Here is a 16,438-nt window from a genome sequence, read left to right as displayed (position 1 = left end):
GGAGAGGAGGGGCGGGAGGAAGGGAGGGAGGTAGGAAGGGTTTCTAAATAACAGAATTGGTAAGCCATGAAAACGGAAACTGGCAATGACTTTCTAACTCTAAGTCTTAACCAAGTGCTCACAATGGGATCAGGGACTGTGCTTGCTAGATCCAGCTCCTTGGCAGACCAGGCTGTTAGGGAATGTGGGCCTAAGGTCAGCTGGGAAAAGCCACGACCAGAATTTATAGCAGAAAGCTAAAAATTGTGTAGCAAACAGCTTGGCATAGCACTTTACAGTCTACAGTATATTTTCATGTGCATCATAATATTTAATTCTCACACACATTCTGAGAGTGATACTTATTGCCATTTGTAAATAGGAAACTGAATCTGCCTGACTATCCCAAAGCCACATAGCTAGAAAGCAGCAGAGTCTAGCTTGAACTCCAGGTGCCCTGAGTCCTGCATTCCTTTCTCTTTCCAGCATCACAGCTGCCTCTCTATATCTTGAGATGTTTGCAGGGTGAGGCTTAATGTGATAAACGGACATTTTCAGATCTTTACAGCCAGAAATTTATTATATTATGAGAGTATTGCTCTCATAACAGATAAAAATTGTAAAGTTAATTAGCATTACAAATGGTTTTTATGCATTCTTTTATTTTATTTATTTAAGTTCTGGGATACATGTGCAGAACACGCAGGATTATTACATAGGTATACATGTGCCGTGGTGGTTTGCTGCACCTATCAACCCATCATCTAGGTTTCAAGCCCAGCAGGCATTAGGTATTTGTTCTAATGCTTTCCCTCCCCTTGTCCCCCACCCACCGACAGGCCCCGGTGTGTGACGTTCCCCTCCTTGTGTCAGTGTGTTCTCATTATTCAACTCCCACTTACAAGAGAACGTGCAATGTTTGGTTTTTTGTTCCTGTGTTAGTTTGCTGAGGATGATGGTTTCCGGCTTCATCCACGTTCCTGCAAAGGACATGAACTTCTTCTTTTTTATGTCTGCATATTTTAACTTTAGAAAGATGACAAGAAGCAAAACCATGTAGTCAACAGAGCCAAAGTTGAAAATCTCCATCAGATTGTACCCTTTGGTGATTTACAGCTCAATCTCTCTGTGACTTCGTCTTCTCCTCTATGAAATGGGGAAATAATCCTGACTTTGTAACATTATCATATTATTAAAAATCTAGAAAGCATTTAGAACCTTGTTTAGCACATAATGAGTGCTCAATAAATATTTCTTATTGGGTGGGCTTTATATAATTTCTAAAGCATATAATGTAAATGAAGAATGACACCATCACCTTTCAACATGATAGACATGAGTTTCATAGTTATGTTGCTATAAAAAAAAAAAAAGCCTGCTAATGGCTGGGCATGGTGGCTCATGCCTGTAATTCCAGCACTTTGGGAGGCTGAGGCAGATGGATCACTTGAGGCCAGGATTTTGAGGCCAGCCTGGTCAACATGACGAAACCCCGTCTCTACTAAAAGTACAAAAATTAGGCATGATGGCACATGCCTGTAGTCTCAGCTACTCAAATGGCTGAGGCAGGAGAATCCCTTGAACCTGGGAGATGGAGGTTGCAGTGAGCCAAGATTGTGCCATTACAATCCAGCTTGGGCGACAGAGCAAGATTCTAACTTAAAAACAAACAAACAAACAAACAAATAAACATAGCCTGCTAAAAAGAAAAACAAGGCTACATACTATAAAACTAAAATATAAATTGAATCTGGAATATATTCCAAACATACTGCTTCTGAAGGAATTTTTCTCCACATCCTTCAAAACTACAAAATTAGAGACTGAGCATGGTATGGAATCAGTATACTATGATATAGAATTAGTAAATCTGCAGGTTAGTCTAGGATCCTATTAACAACTCATATTTGGACATATCTCTCCAGAAAAAAAATCAGTTATAGGATTTCTATATACTTAGATAACCAATATTTTCAAAGCACAGATACAGTATACATATATAAATACTTCCTTCTTTAGAATACATATAATTTAATATATCATATGGTCCATAAATTCCCAGGTGAGATTGCACATTTTTCACTTTCTAGGTCTGGAAAAATAAAAATTCATGAAGCAATTCTTTGATGCTCTCTTTAAGAACTTTTCTTCATCTTTATTTTATTTTCTATTTTGCATCTTAGTTATTTTTACATGTATTTTTCATTTTCTCTCTAAGTTCATGCTTCTACAAACTCTCAGCCATGGCTTATCCATCTTTATATCCCCAACATATCTGGTTGAGTACTTTGTACATAGTAGACATTCAGTAAATATTTTATGAACACAGGATTATTGATTTAATGAGAAGAGCTGTAGGGAGTAAAATGGAGAAGTAGAAGAATTAAAGTTTGTGTGTAGATGTGTGTGTGTGCTAGTAATCAAAGACCCGATTCAAACTGGCTCAATGATACAGGAATTTATTGACTTACACAACTAAAATGTCTACATGCAGAGCAGGCTTGGAACATGAACTGATGGAAAAGTTCGCAATGCCATCAAAGTTATTCTGCTATTTCTTCATGACTTTGAAGGCCCTGTCTTCCTATTAGTTGATTTTATCCCTTGGCTGTTTATTGTGGCACAATGGTAGCAGATGAGTACCTGAGATTAAAAGGGCTGCATGCTTCCTCTTTTACATCAGAGTTGGGAAGAAGAGGTCTCTTACCACAATTATCCATCGAAATGTACCCTTTTGTGACAGAATTCTTACTGGACAAACTTACATCCATGTCTATCTATGAACCAATCCCATGGATTAGCAATGCCGTGCGGTGATAGGTGTGGTTCTGAGCCCACATTCGAGCAAGAAAAATGGCATGACCCTAGGAACTGGGTTGAGGGTTCAATTCTGTTAGCAGTGGAGAGTATCTGAGTCATGCAGCACTTAAGTATGTTACTGTAGGCAGCAAATTCTTACGAGTCTGCAGCAACGTCCATTCTTGCCTTCTCAGAAGAAAGAGTTCCACCGAGGGGCCTAAGACAGAGGAGAGACACAGGCAAGTTTTAGAGCAGGAGTGAAAATTTATTAAAAAAACTTTAGAACAGGAATGAAAAGGAGTAACATATACTTGGAAGAGGGCCGAGCGGGAAACTTGAGAGATCAAGAGCACAGTTTGACGTTTAACTTGAAGTTTTACATGTTGGCATACTTCCAGGGTCTTGCATTCCATCTCCTCTGATTCCTCCCTTGGGGTGGGCTGTCTGCATGTGTGGGGGCCTACGGATACTTCGGGGGGCCATGCGTGGTCTATTTGCTGGAGTTGTGTGCATGCTCTCTTGAGGCGTTCTTCTCTTACCAGTCCAACATCCCTAGAGGAAGGTCATATACCAGTTCAACTCTGCCGTTTTGCCTCTTAGTGTGCATGTGTGAGCCCATTTGCTCAACTCCAGAAATCTTATTAGGAAGCTGCTGATCTCCAGTTTCAGGTGTTTCTATCTACTGGGAAACTGCGTTTGCTTCGGCTATGGCCAATTATTATTTTAGAGAGGCAGCTTAATAACTGCCTACCATCACCTGATGGTCACCTGGCATTTCTGGTGGAGGGGTGCCTTCTTCTGCCCCGTTAATATCGGACTAGTGACCTACTGTAACAATCCCAACCAAATCATGGAAATGCTAAACAATTTGTGGCGGGAAGGGAGTGAGGATGGAAGGCTAAATGAATTTGAAGGAGGCGACCACAGCATGTGCAACATACATTGGGTAATAGTTTAAATTTCCAGAGTTCAAAAAATAAGGCTGAAATGCTGCAGTGTTACACTCACACGTATTAGACATGCGAAAGAAGTGGTAAAACGTAGAGCCCCATAAAAGCTCAAAATATGTCAGGTCCTCTTGGGATGCTTTTTACTTATAAGTGCTTTTTAAAAAAAAAATAGCAATTTTTCCTCCTGTTAAGAGTAACTGTTAATTTTATGAGTAAAACTGATTTTAATAATTCCCTATAAAAATATGACTGCTAAAGTAATTACATCACATCTAACATTTTTTTTCTTCTTGACATTGAAACAAACAAGCATTCTAATTTAGATGGATGTGTCTTAGTACAAGTATTATTTAATGTTTACGGTCTTTATGGATCTTTTTGGATTACACAAGGGGCAGAATCATATTTGCATTCAGCCTTGTGTAGTCATAAAATAGCAAAGAGATTACCTGCAAAGGGCTATTCTAGTCCTTAAGAAATTGTCAAGCTCCTAAAGTGAATCTCATTGTGCTATTCCTTTAGGATCCTTCTTTCTGGCCTCAGACAATGGTTCAGCATTTCCCATACCCACCCACCAAATGACTCAGCCACTCAGCTCCCCACAGCTATGCCTAAAATATCCCTACTTGTACTGGTTTTCTCTGGTTGGCATCAGCCTAGCCTAAACCCACTGAATTACCTCCACCTAGCTTATCCACTCTCCCTGTCCTATTTCTCTCTACAGGAGCCTTCACCCTTTACCCCAACCAACTATAAAAATACCCAAAACACCATTTAAAAACAAATACTTGCTTTATCCCTTCAGGATTAGACATTTTCTCACTTTTCATTTGTTATACAGATCTTACTGATTTACTATTGAGAAATTTTAGGTTGGTGCAAAAGTAATTGCACTTTGACCCTTCCTTTTAGAAACAACGACTGCAATTAATTTCGCACCAATCTAATAAATAGATGAGGGAGATAGCTAAGCTTCCCTACCCAGATTCCATGTGAAAAATAATGGAGAAAATCACTGTAGTATTTTCTTTGTAAAACACCTTAATTATTATTATTACTTATTTTTATTTTTATTTTTATTTTTGGAGATGGAATCTCACTCTGTCGCCCAGGCTGGAGTGCAGTGGTGCAATCTCGGGTCACTGCAACCTCCACCTCCCAGGTTCAAACAATTCTCCTGCCTCAGCCTCCCAAGTTGCTGGGATTACAGGTGCCCACTGCCATACCCGGCTGATTTTTGTGTTTTTAGTAGAGGCGGGGTTTCGCCATGTTGGCCAGGCTGGTCTTGGAACTCCTGACCTCAGATGATCTGCTTGCCTTGGCCTCCCAAAGTGCTGGTATTACAGGCATGAGCCACTGTGCCCGGCCTATTAATATCATTATTTTTTGAGACAGGGTTTGCTCTGTTGCCCATGCTGGAATGCAGTGCATAGCTCCCTGCAGCCTCCAACTCTTGGGCTTAAGCAATTCTCTCACTTTAACCTCCTTAGTAATTAGGACTACAGGGGCACACTACCTTGCACGGCTAATTTTTAAAATTTTTGTAGAGAAGAGGTCTCTCCCTGTTGCCCAGACTAATCTCAAACTCCTGGCCTCAAGTAATCCTCCCACCTTGGCCTCCAAAAGTGCTGGAATTACAGGCCTGAGCCACCATGTCCGACCCTAATGATTCTTATTAGTTAGTTATGGTTAGCTTGGAAGATAAGGGAGTCCACCAAGCTCTGGTTAGTGCAGACAGGATTTTCTATTTTTGCTTCCAGCCCACAGTACACAGGGGGATGGCAGGAGAGAAATTTCTTTCACTGCTGTTGTTCAAAGAATGGGTGGAACTTCAACACACCATTCTCGCATGTGATTAATGCTGTTCTCCGCGTGCCATTAGAAGGGTTGGAATCTCACCCCTTTCAGGGAGATTTTAAAGAAATCCAGGGATCAGACTGCCACAATTACTCTGAACACTGGATATTCCATGGAGGAGGTTTAGTTTAACAAAGATGAAAATGCGTGTTTAATATTCTCACTTGCTTCTTTCTGCAACCCAGCAAATGTCTCTCCCTTCTCCTCCTCCTCCACATTATATACTGGGGTGAAGAGGAAAGAAGAGGAAAGAAAAGCAACAACAATAAAAAGTTTGAACTAAAAATATATATTTATGTATACATGTACAATACGATAATTTCTAAAAATAAATGTCTGTGACAGTTATTTGCACAGATATCTGATCTTAAGGAAATGCGTGATACATCGTTGAGAGAAAAAGCTAGGTGCAGAGAGAAGTATATGCTTCTATTATAGGAAACACACATACAAAACCAATATATAGATAGCTCTATGTGTTTGTGTATCTGTACATGTGTGTGTTCTATGAGAAGGTAAAAGTAGTAGAAGGAGACATACCTTAGTTACCTTGGGAGGATGGAATTGCATATGGGAATGACGGTTTGTGTTTTAACATACATTTGTGGGTAATTTCCTTGTCACTTCAAGTATATATTATTTTTAATGTAATAAACATCAAGTGACAATTTTACAAGGGAAATTTTCTTCAGTATAGAAAATTGTTCTTTACTGTAGAAAAATGCACTCCCTTTTGGATTTGAGGTAAATGATGGATAAAGTAAAGTAATATTGGACACCTGCAAAATGAGTCAATTTTTAAAAACAAAGAACCATGTGGAAACCATGTTTCTACCTTATAAAGTCAACAAGGTGACTATTGAAAAAAATTATCTTACACAACGATATGAAAATAATACAATTTAATTTTGGTTTTGCTTTGGCTTAACGTTTTTGGTTTCTTATCAAAGTTATCCATGTTCCTGGTATCTCAATAAATTTATTGACATTCATCATTTTATCCCATGACAGTTCTGTGATTTTACAAGGAAACTTGTTACACAGGAGGGGATAATTTGGGAATTTTAGCATGGAGATTGCAATATTTGCTTCAGGTAGCAACATATCCATTTATATTCAGACTTACTGACTAAAATTTTTGGAATCATAGATTTCACCATGTAAGTTTAAAATCTCAGTAATCTCTACTCCCATTTAAAAATTTACTGACATCTATTAAAATTTGTAGAAGGTAAATTCTCTCGAAAACATGTATAGAAATCATTTTGTTTCAAGATGGCAGGCTGATAAAAAAAAAACTGAAGTGGAAACTTTTGGGGGGTAGTGTATTCATTTTTCTCTAAAATCATTTTTTGTAACTGTTATGTAAATAACACACAACAAATAAAGATATAAATGAATCATACTTATTAAATTCAAATTTTCGTATGACAAAAATGACTAAAATTCAACATATTTTGAATCTACTTTTGACCCTTACCGTAGTTTGTTTCCTATTATTTTCTCTTGTTAGCTGATAGGATATTAGTTTGATTTGTTCTATAACATAACTGCTCTGTGGTAAAATCAGTCAATCAATTAGTAATATATATTTCCATAGCTATTGGAAGGAAGACCCCTTCGAAGATTCCAATACCTTTGTTTTATTTAGAAATATACATAATAAAACTTCTAACACTAGAATGGGCAGGTCTTTACAAAGTTCAGAATTGGAGAATATCCTGGGCCTCTAAATGGGTAATAAGGGTTATTTCTCACCAAATCTTTCTGTTATTTTTATTTTTATAGGCAAATTTTTATAAACCTAAGAACAAATTTTCTCTTTTTTTATCCCTCGTTCTATGCATATTTTCTGTAAAATTAACGTAAGAATTATTTCAGTCTAGTTGAACTCCCCATAGAACTATCAAAAGGCCACTCAGTACTCTATTTGTTCATCACCAGGTTTTATATATAAATACAAATATACATTTAGATAAACAGGCAATATAGATCACGGATAGGTGGATAGAAGATAGAATGAAAGAAAGAAAGAAAGATAGATTGATAGATAGATAGATAGATAGATAGATAGATAGATAGATAGATAGATAGAGAGATAGATAGATAGATAGATAGATAGAGAGATAGATAGATAGATAGATAGAGAGATAGATAGATAGATAGATAGAGAGATAGATAGATAGATAGATAGATAGATAGATAGATAGATAGATAGATAGACAGACAGACAGACAGACAGCATCCATATTCTTTCTCCATATGTCTTAGGTTTCTCCATTATTTTCTTAACTGATACTCCAAGACAGTTTCCACTAAAATTTATCAATGGGCACATTCAAACGTTTAGTATTTGTCTCAGATGATTACTGTAGCCCTGATGCCAGGAAAGTGGCACTTTCAACATTTAAAGGAATTGAATTAACTCAGAGTGAAAACGCGTCCCCATATCTAGATCATACCAGTGTGTGCATGTGCAAAAGATTGACAGGTAGGATTCACAAGGTCAGATGAGGACTGACAAGGAATGCATCTTAAGGATTGTGAGGGAAAATAAGAAATACCCCAATCTCCCACAATTATAATTTATTTTAATTTGAATTGAAGAAACATTAAAACAATGAAATTGTCTCCCATTTCTACTTTTAAAATAATATTTGCTAAAGAAAGAAAGGCATTCTGATAGGCCTCCATGAACGTCTAAGCTTTTTATGTTTAAAGAAGCTGATTGCTTTTGTGAAGGAAATACCTTTGAGCATACAAATTTTCAAATTTTAAAGAGAGATTAAGTGAAAATTCGATACGTTGTGCTGAAGAAGCATTGCTTCTAACACTCAGTTTTTATACATACATATTCAAAAGCGATGTTTTCATCCTATTTGGTAGCATGTACTGTGAAGTTGGCAGGAAATTTGACCAAACCCGTCATAATTTGTAATTTGTATCCTGTTACTACTGCTAAACAAGTGTGTGTACATGAACTTTCAGATACTACCAGAAAAATTTCAATACATTTACTGCTTAGCAATAAACCTTATCTCCCTTAGAGGCAGAAGGTACTCTTTCATTCTTAACTTTCTCAAGACCATCTGCACCAGTGTTAAAAGTTTCATCATGTACATCCCTAAATAAAACAAAGGTAATGGAACCGTAGTAAGTATCTGAGATTTTATTAGTACATCAAATGAGATTATTAACCTGTTTCCAAGTCTAAACACTTGAAGGATTATACCTTTGTAATGAGAAATAAATGTGTTATCTCGTTTGTATTTATGGTAATGTAAAATTTGAATCTGCTCCATTAGTGTTCTGAAATAACTTAAATCTCTTCACTATAGAAAAATGCATCCCCTTTTGGATTTGAGGCAAATGATGGATAAAGTAAAGTAATATTGGACACTGGAGAAAAATGAGTCAATTTTTAAAAACAAAGAACCATGGGGAAACCATGTTTCTACCTTATAAAGTCAGGAAGATGAATATTGATGAAAATTCTCTTACACAACAATATGAAAACAATTTAATTTTGGTTTTGCTTTGGCTTAACATTTTTCATTTTTTATCGAAGTTATCCATGTTCCTAGTATCTCGCTATTTATTGACATTCATCATTTTATTCCATGCCAGTTCTGTTCAAATATGTTTTCACTTTTCTTGTTTCCAACTATTTCATTTTATCTCATTTCCAGATGTGGACAAGGATGGAAAGGAAATCGATGCCATATCAAGTTTAATCCTCCTACTACAGACTTCACGGACGCTCAGAATAGTAGGTGACATGATGACTAAACAAATAGCTTGGTTTGGGTGGTCTCTAATATATTTCACTGCATATTTATCTTTTTCATTGGTTTAAAATTCCAGATACATGGACTCTCCTGGGTATTGGATTAGCATTCCTGATGACTCATATCACAGTTGCGGTCTTGTGTTTTCTTGCAAACAGAAAAGTACCAGTAAGGTAAGTGATGCCTTTAGTTGTTAAATGAAATATACCATAGCAGAAAAATTTTCTGCAACATTTCCTTTGCTATTTTTTTCTGTCACTCCATATTACATGCAGGAAACTGTAGTGTTTTCATGCTTTATGGATTTATTTTTCTGGGCAGAAAGGAGGAGCTACCTAACAAGAATTGCTCTTCTTTTTTTAGTATAAAGCCTGAAATTTACTTTTCAGATTATGTTAGGAGCCTTTTTGAGGGCATCTATATATATGTGACATTATCATATATGTGTGTGTGTGTGTGTGTATATATATGTGTGTGTGTGTGTGTGTGTGTGTGTGTATAACATTATCCACAGACTAAAAAGACTTGAGGGTCTAGACTTGCCACTTCTGGTGGTGCCTGGGGAAGACAGCAGAACAGCAAAGGAAATTCTTTCTTTGCCTATACAGTGTGTTAGCCTGTTCTCACACTGCTAATAAAGACATACTGAGACTTCTGCATAATTTATAAAGGAAAGAAGTTTAATGGACTCACAGTTTCATATGACTGGGGAGGCCTCACAATCATGGTGGAAGGCAAAAGAGAAGCAAAGGCATGTTTTTCTTTCTTTCTTTTTTTTTTTTTTTTGAGACGGAGTCTCACTCTGTTGCCCAGGCTGGAGTGCAGTGGCATAATCTCGGCTCACTGCAACCTCCACCTCCCGGGTTCAAGTGCTTTTCCTGCCTCAGCCTCCCAAGTAGCTGGGATTACAGGCACCTGCCACTTTGCCTGGCTAATTTTATTTTTAGTAGAGATGGGGTTTCACCATCTTGGCCAGGCTGGTCTCAAAATCCTGACCTCGTAATCCACCCGCCTCAGCCTCCCAAAGTGCTGGGATTACAGGCGTGAGCCACCGTGCCTGGCCGCCAAAGGCATGCCTTTCATGGCAGCAGGCAAGACAGCTTGTGTAGGGGAACTCCCCTTTATAAAACCATTAGATCTCGTGAGACATATTCATATCATGAGAACAGCATGGGAAAGACTCACCCCCATGATTCAATTACCTTCCACCAAGTCACTCCAATGACACGTGAGAATTATTACAATTCAAGGTGAGATATGGATGGAGACACAGCCAAACCATATCACATAGGGAGGCAGGACTCTTAGCACTAATGTTTTAGCCCTAGCACCCCATGTACTGAGCATGCGCAAAACAGGGCCAAGAGCTGCTGCATCTGCGTGAAGGAACTCTGCAGGCTGGGCTCATGCAAGACTCAGAGACCCTCACAATCAACAGTGCCACCAAGGGTCCTGGATCTTTTCTACCCATTACCCATTTTCTCATTCCTAGCATGGGTTCCAAGTAAACCAAGTAATGAATGTGATTGGCTTTTATGAACTCAGCAAGATAAGGGCTCACTAAAAGATTTAATAACATTTTTAGATATTAAAGAAATGCATCATATCTTGAACACCTGAGTTTGTGGTCAGAAATTTAGATCTGCTGCAATACCAAATATGTCACAGAGCAAAGGATTCTTCACTTTTTTCCTTGGTGTCAATTTGTACATCCCTCCTCATGAATTATTTTCAGATCTCCAGCCTGCAGTCATGTGAATAAATAGACACCTATCTTGATAACAGGAATTATAGCTAGGTTATTATAGAACTATGGTGTTCGTAAGAAAAAAAAATGATATTTGTAATCTATTAAGACTATCTTGGTTCGGACGCGGTGGCTCATGACTGTAATCCCAGCACTTTGGGAGGGCAAGATGGGCAGATCACTTGAGGTCAGTAGTTCAAGACCAGCCTGGCCAACATGAGGAAACCTTATCTCTACCCAAAATACAACAACAACAACAACAACAAATAGCCCGGTGTGGTGGCACATGCCTGTAATCCCAACTACTTGGGAGACTGAGACAGGAGAATCATTTGAACCTGGGAGGAAGAGGTTGCAGTGAGCTGAGGTCACGCCACCACACTTTAACCTGGGTGACAAAGTGAGACTCCAAAAAAAAAAAAAGACTATGTTATTCCGTATTAATTATGTAATTATTTTTTGTGAGCCTACAATATGCTAGACAACATGAACACAAACATGAATGAAAAGCAGTCTAGACTTTAAGAAGTTTCTAAGCTAGAGAAAGAAGCAGATACATAAACCACTAGGTGAAATACTAGTTGTGTGCTAGAATACACACATGTATTTGTCTGGCTTCTCCAGAGAAACGTTAAAAAAAAAAAATAGGATATAGAGATAGAGACAGAGAGAGAAAGAGAAAGAGAAAGAGAGAGAGAGAGATTTAAGGAGTTGTCTCATGTCATTGTGGGGACTGGCAAGCTTGAAAACTATAAGGCAGACCAGCAGAGTAGAAATCCAAGTAAGAGTTGATGGTCCAGTCTTGAGTCTAAAATCTGCAGGGCAAAACACCAGGCAGGAAACTCTGACAGAGTTTTTGCTTCTCAGTCTTGAGGCAGAACTCTTTCTTTATAAGGAAATCCCAGTCTGCGCTTGAGCCCCCCGCCGCCACCCCCATTATGGAGGACCATCTGCCTTACTTAAAGTCAACTGATTATAATGGTTGATCACATCCGAAAACTACCTCCACAGCAACCTCTAGACTAGTGTTTGACCAAACAATCGGGCATCATAGCCTAGCCAAGTTGACACAAAAAGTTAACTTTCATGATATATAAGCAAGCTGTCATTTTCATACCACCAGCAAGAGCGTTCGAAAATAATTCTAAATTTCACAATTTCTCCAGATTCATGTTGAACAGCCTGTCATTGGAAATTATTGAGAGGACCCTCGCGCAAATATTGGTGTCACTATGCCAAAGCCCGACAGAGCCGCCTCTCTTGCTCTCTTCTATTTCTCTCATTTTCTTTAATTTTACATATTCCTTTCTCTTTGCTTCTTACTGTCTTTCTTTGCCAGACTGTACTTCTATTTACCCTTTCCCTATTTCTTTGTCCTTCTTCTCTTAACCTCAAATTTTCTTCTGTCTCGCTGTTTTTTTTTTCTTCCAGTAACTTATTTAGATTCCCCAGGGTTTGCCTCTCCATCCACTTTTCTTCCTCCTCTACACATTCTCCGTAGATGTCATTCATTTCCAAGATTTTAAGTGACATCTAGATGTAAATGCCTTCAAGTCAGGTCTCTCTCTTACTAAAATATTTTTCCAAGCTCCAGATCCATACCATGCTTTCAACCATTTGTTAGACTTTCCAGCTGAATATTTCTCGAACTACTTCGACCTTAACATATGAGATATTAGTGCTTATAATTTTCATATCCTGGAATCTACCTTTGAAGCCTGAGGAATAAAGGGTAGCATCATTTTTTGAGGTGTAAAGCTCAGATATAGCTATTTTTATTGTCTTACCAAACACACCAGAACTCTAATAGTATCCATCCCTCATACACAAGTATCACAAGGAATTGAGTGAAACTGGCTACACCCCTCAAATAAGAGGTTCAAGTAACACATGTTCTATACAAAGACTACCAATAATTGGGGTCAGACACAAATCCCTGAGGCTCACAAAAGGAAGCAGAACCATCTCTGTTGAACCATCTCTTTCTTCTTCCCAGTCTATACAAAGAGATGACTGGAAAGAAAGAAGGATGAGAGTTTTTGAAGTTATTGTCTTGGAATAGTGCAGTATATTTGGTGAGAAGTTTTTCCTCTTTCCTGGGAGAAGAAATGGGGAAGGTGAGGAAGATACCATCACCAGCACTACCCAAAATTAATGATGGAAACGCTGCAAAAGAATCAATAGTTTAGATTGATGATGGCTAGAAAACAGGTGCAAAATCTACAAAAATCTACTCCCTGGAGCTGCATCAGAGTAGAGTAAAGAAAACATTTCTAGGAGTGTAAAGACAATGTTGGCTTAATGTTTTGAAAGTAGATGGCCACTGGAATATTCTGCCCCAGCAAGTCTTAAAAAGACTGTGGTATGGAATACTATGTAGCCATAAAAAAAGAATGAGTTCATGCCCTTTGCAGGGACATGGATGAAGCTGGAAAACATCATTCTTAGCAAACTAACACAGGAACAGAAAACCAAACACTGCATGTTCTCACCATAAGTGGGAGTTGAACAATGAGAACACATGGACACATGGAGGGGAACATCACACACCGGGGTCTGTGGGGGATGGGGGGGAAGGGGAGGGACACCACTAGGACAAATACCTAATGCATGCAGGGCTTAAAACCTAGATGGTTGATGGGTGCAGAAAACCACTATGGCACATATATACCTGTGTAAAAAACCTGCACATTCTGCAGATGTATCACAGAACTTAAAGTATAATAATAACAATAATAAAGACCATGGTGTAATATGTATCTGGGAAGGGAGGAAATTGTACTGTGGGGAAAGCAGGGAAAGGAGGAAGGGAGGAAATTGTACTATGTCTCAGTTATGCAGATCCACAGAAGATGTGGAAGCTGGAGTTTACTTTCAGTCCATTCGAGGAAACACAGAAAATAGAGATAAATTGGAATTGTAGGGTTGTTCAGGCAGTGCTCATTCAAGTGAGGTGAAGCCCTTCCTGGAGAGGGCAATAGGGGCAGGGTTGAGCTGAAGGTAGACACAGCTACCTTTCCTTTAAAAGGCGTATTGGGCCATTGTTGCATTGCTGCAAAGACATACCTGAAATGGGGTCATTTATTTTAAAAGATGTGTAATTGGCTAACAGTTCTGCAGGCTATACAGGAAGCATAGCACCAGGATCTGCTACTGGGGAGGCTTCAGGAGGCTTTTACTCATGGCAAAAGGCAAGGCAGGAGTTTGCACATCACATGGTGAAAACAGGAGCAGGAGAGAGAGAGTAGGGGAGTAGTGGCACACAATTCTAAATAACCAGATCTGGTGAGACCTCATTCACTACAGTAAGAACAGCACCAAGTCAGGGGCATGCCCTAGATGGCCGAATAGGAACAGCTCCAACCTCCAGCTCTCAGCGTGAGCGACACAGAAGATGGGTGATTTCTGCATGTTCAACTGAAGTACCGGGTTCATCTCACTGGGTCGTGTCGGACAGTTGGCGCTGGTCCACAAGTGCAGCCCAACCAGCGAGAGCTGAAGCAGGGTGAGGCATTGCCTCACCTGGGAAGCGCAAGGGGGAAGGGAATTCCTTTTCCTAGCCAAAGGAAATTGAGACGCACAACACCTGGAAAATTGGGAAACTCTCACCCTAATACTGTGCTTTATCAAGGGTCTTAGCAAACGGCACACCAGGAGATTATATCCCACACCTGGCCCAGAGGGTCCCACACCCACGGAGCCTCCCTCATTGCTACCACAGCAGTCTGAGATCTAACTGCAAGGCGGCTGTGAGGCTGGGAGAGGGGTGCCCGCCATTGCTGAGGCTTAAGAGGTAAACAAAACCTCCTGGAAGCTTGAATTGGGTGGAGCCCACCACAGCTCAAGGAGGCTGGCATGCCTCTGTAGACTCCTCCTCTGGGGACAGGGCATAGCTAAACATTTACCTCAGCAGAGGTAAATGCCCCCATCTCACAGCTTTGAAGAGAGCAGGGGATCTCCCAGCATGGAGGTTGAGATCTGAGAATGGACAGACTGCCTGCTCAAGTGGGTCCCTGACCCCTGAGTAGCCTAACTGAGAGACAGACCCCACTAGGTGCAGACCAACACCTCACACCTCACACAGTGGGGTACACCACAGAGATTAAGCTTCCAGAGCAAGAATCAGACAGCAACACTCACTGTTCAGCAGCATTCTATCTTCTGCAACCTCCGCTGCTGATACCCAGGCAAACAGGGTCTAGAGTACACCTCAAGCAAACTCCAACAGACCTACAGCTGAGGGTCCTGATTGTTAAAAGGAAAACTAACAAACACAAAGGACACCCACACCAAAACCCCATCAGTACGTCACCATCATCAAAGACCAAAGGCAGATAAAACCACAAAGATGGGGAAAAGGCAGTGCAGAAAAGCTGGAAATTTAAAAAATCAGAGCACATCTTCCCCTCCAAAGGAACACAGCTCATCGCCAGCAGCGGAACAAAGCTGGATGGAGAATGACTTTGATGAGTCAAGAGAAGAAGCCTTCAGTTGATCAAACTTCTCAGAGCTAGAGGAGGAACTACATAATCAGTGCAAAGAAACTAAAAACCTTGAAAAAAGATTTGACAAATGGCTAACTAGAATAACCAATGTAGAAAAGTCCTTGAAAGAACTGATAGAGATGAAAACCATAACATGAGAACTACGTGACAAATGCACAAGCTTCAGTAACGGACTCGATCATCTGGAAGAAAGAGCGTCAGCGATTGAAGATCAAATGAATGAAATGAAGCGAGAAGAGAAGTGTAGAGAAAAAACAGTAAAAAGAAATGAACAAAGCCTCCAAGAAATGTGGGATTATGTGAAAACACCAAATCTACGTCTGATTGGGGTGCCTGAAAGTGATGGGGAAAATGGAACCAAGTTGGAAAACACTCTGCAGGATATCATCCAGGAGAACATCCCCAACCTAGTAAGGCAGGCCAACATTCAAATTCAGGAAATACAGAGAACGCCACAAAGACACTCCTCGAGAAGAGCAACTCCAAGACACATAATTGTCAGATTCACCAAAGTTGAAATGAAGGAAAAAATGTTAAGGGCAGCTAGAGAGAAATGTCAGGTTACACACAAAGGGAAACCCATCAGACTAATAGCAGATCTCTCAGCCGAAACTCTCCAAGCCAGAAGAGAGTGGGGGCCAATAGTCAACATTCTTAAAGAAAAGAATTTCCAACCCAGAATTTCATAATCCAGCCAAACTAAGTTTCATAAGTGAAGGAGAAATAAAACCCTTTACAGACAAGCAAATGCTTAGAAATTTTGTCACCACCAGGCCTGCCCTACAAGAGATCCTGAAGGAAGCACTAAACATG

General features: G+C 39.5%; 1 protein-coding gene across 1 annotated transcript in view; it reads left to right on the top strand.

The window, feature by feature from the left end:
• Positions 1–16,438, top strand: part of MALRD1 (MAM and LDL receptor class A domain containing 1) — a 694,737-nt gene that overhangs the window by 639,818 nt on the left and 38,481 nt on the right. Inside the window, exons 37-38 of the mRNA XM_011972480.1 lie at positions 9,275–9,354; positions 9,450–9,546. Coding sequence (XP_011827870.1) covers positions 9,275–9,354; positions 9,450–9,546 — 177 coding nt within the window. The remainder of the gene's footprint in view (positions 1–9,274; positions 9,355–9,449; positions 9,547–16,438) is intronic.

Source organism: Mandrillus leucophaeus, unplaced genomic scaffold (genome assembly GCF_000951045.1).
Source record: "Mandrillus leucophaeus isolate KB7577 unplaced genomic scaffold, Mleu.le_1.0 Scaffold1295, whole genome shotgun sequence".
Lineage (NCBI taxonomy): Eukaryota > Metazoa > Chordata > Mammalia > Primates > Cercopithecidae > Mandrillus > Mandrillus leucophaeus.
Note: the sequence above shows the minus strand (reverse complement) of the source record. Positions and strands in the feature narration are given on the sequence as shown.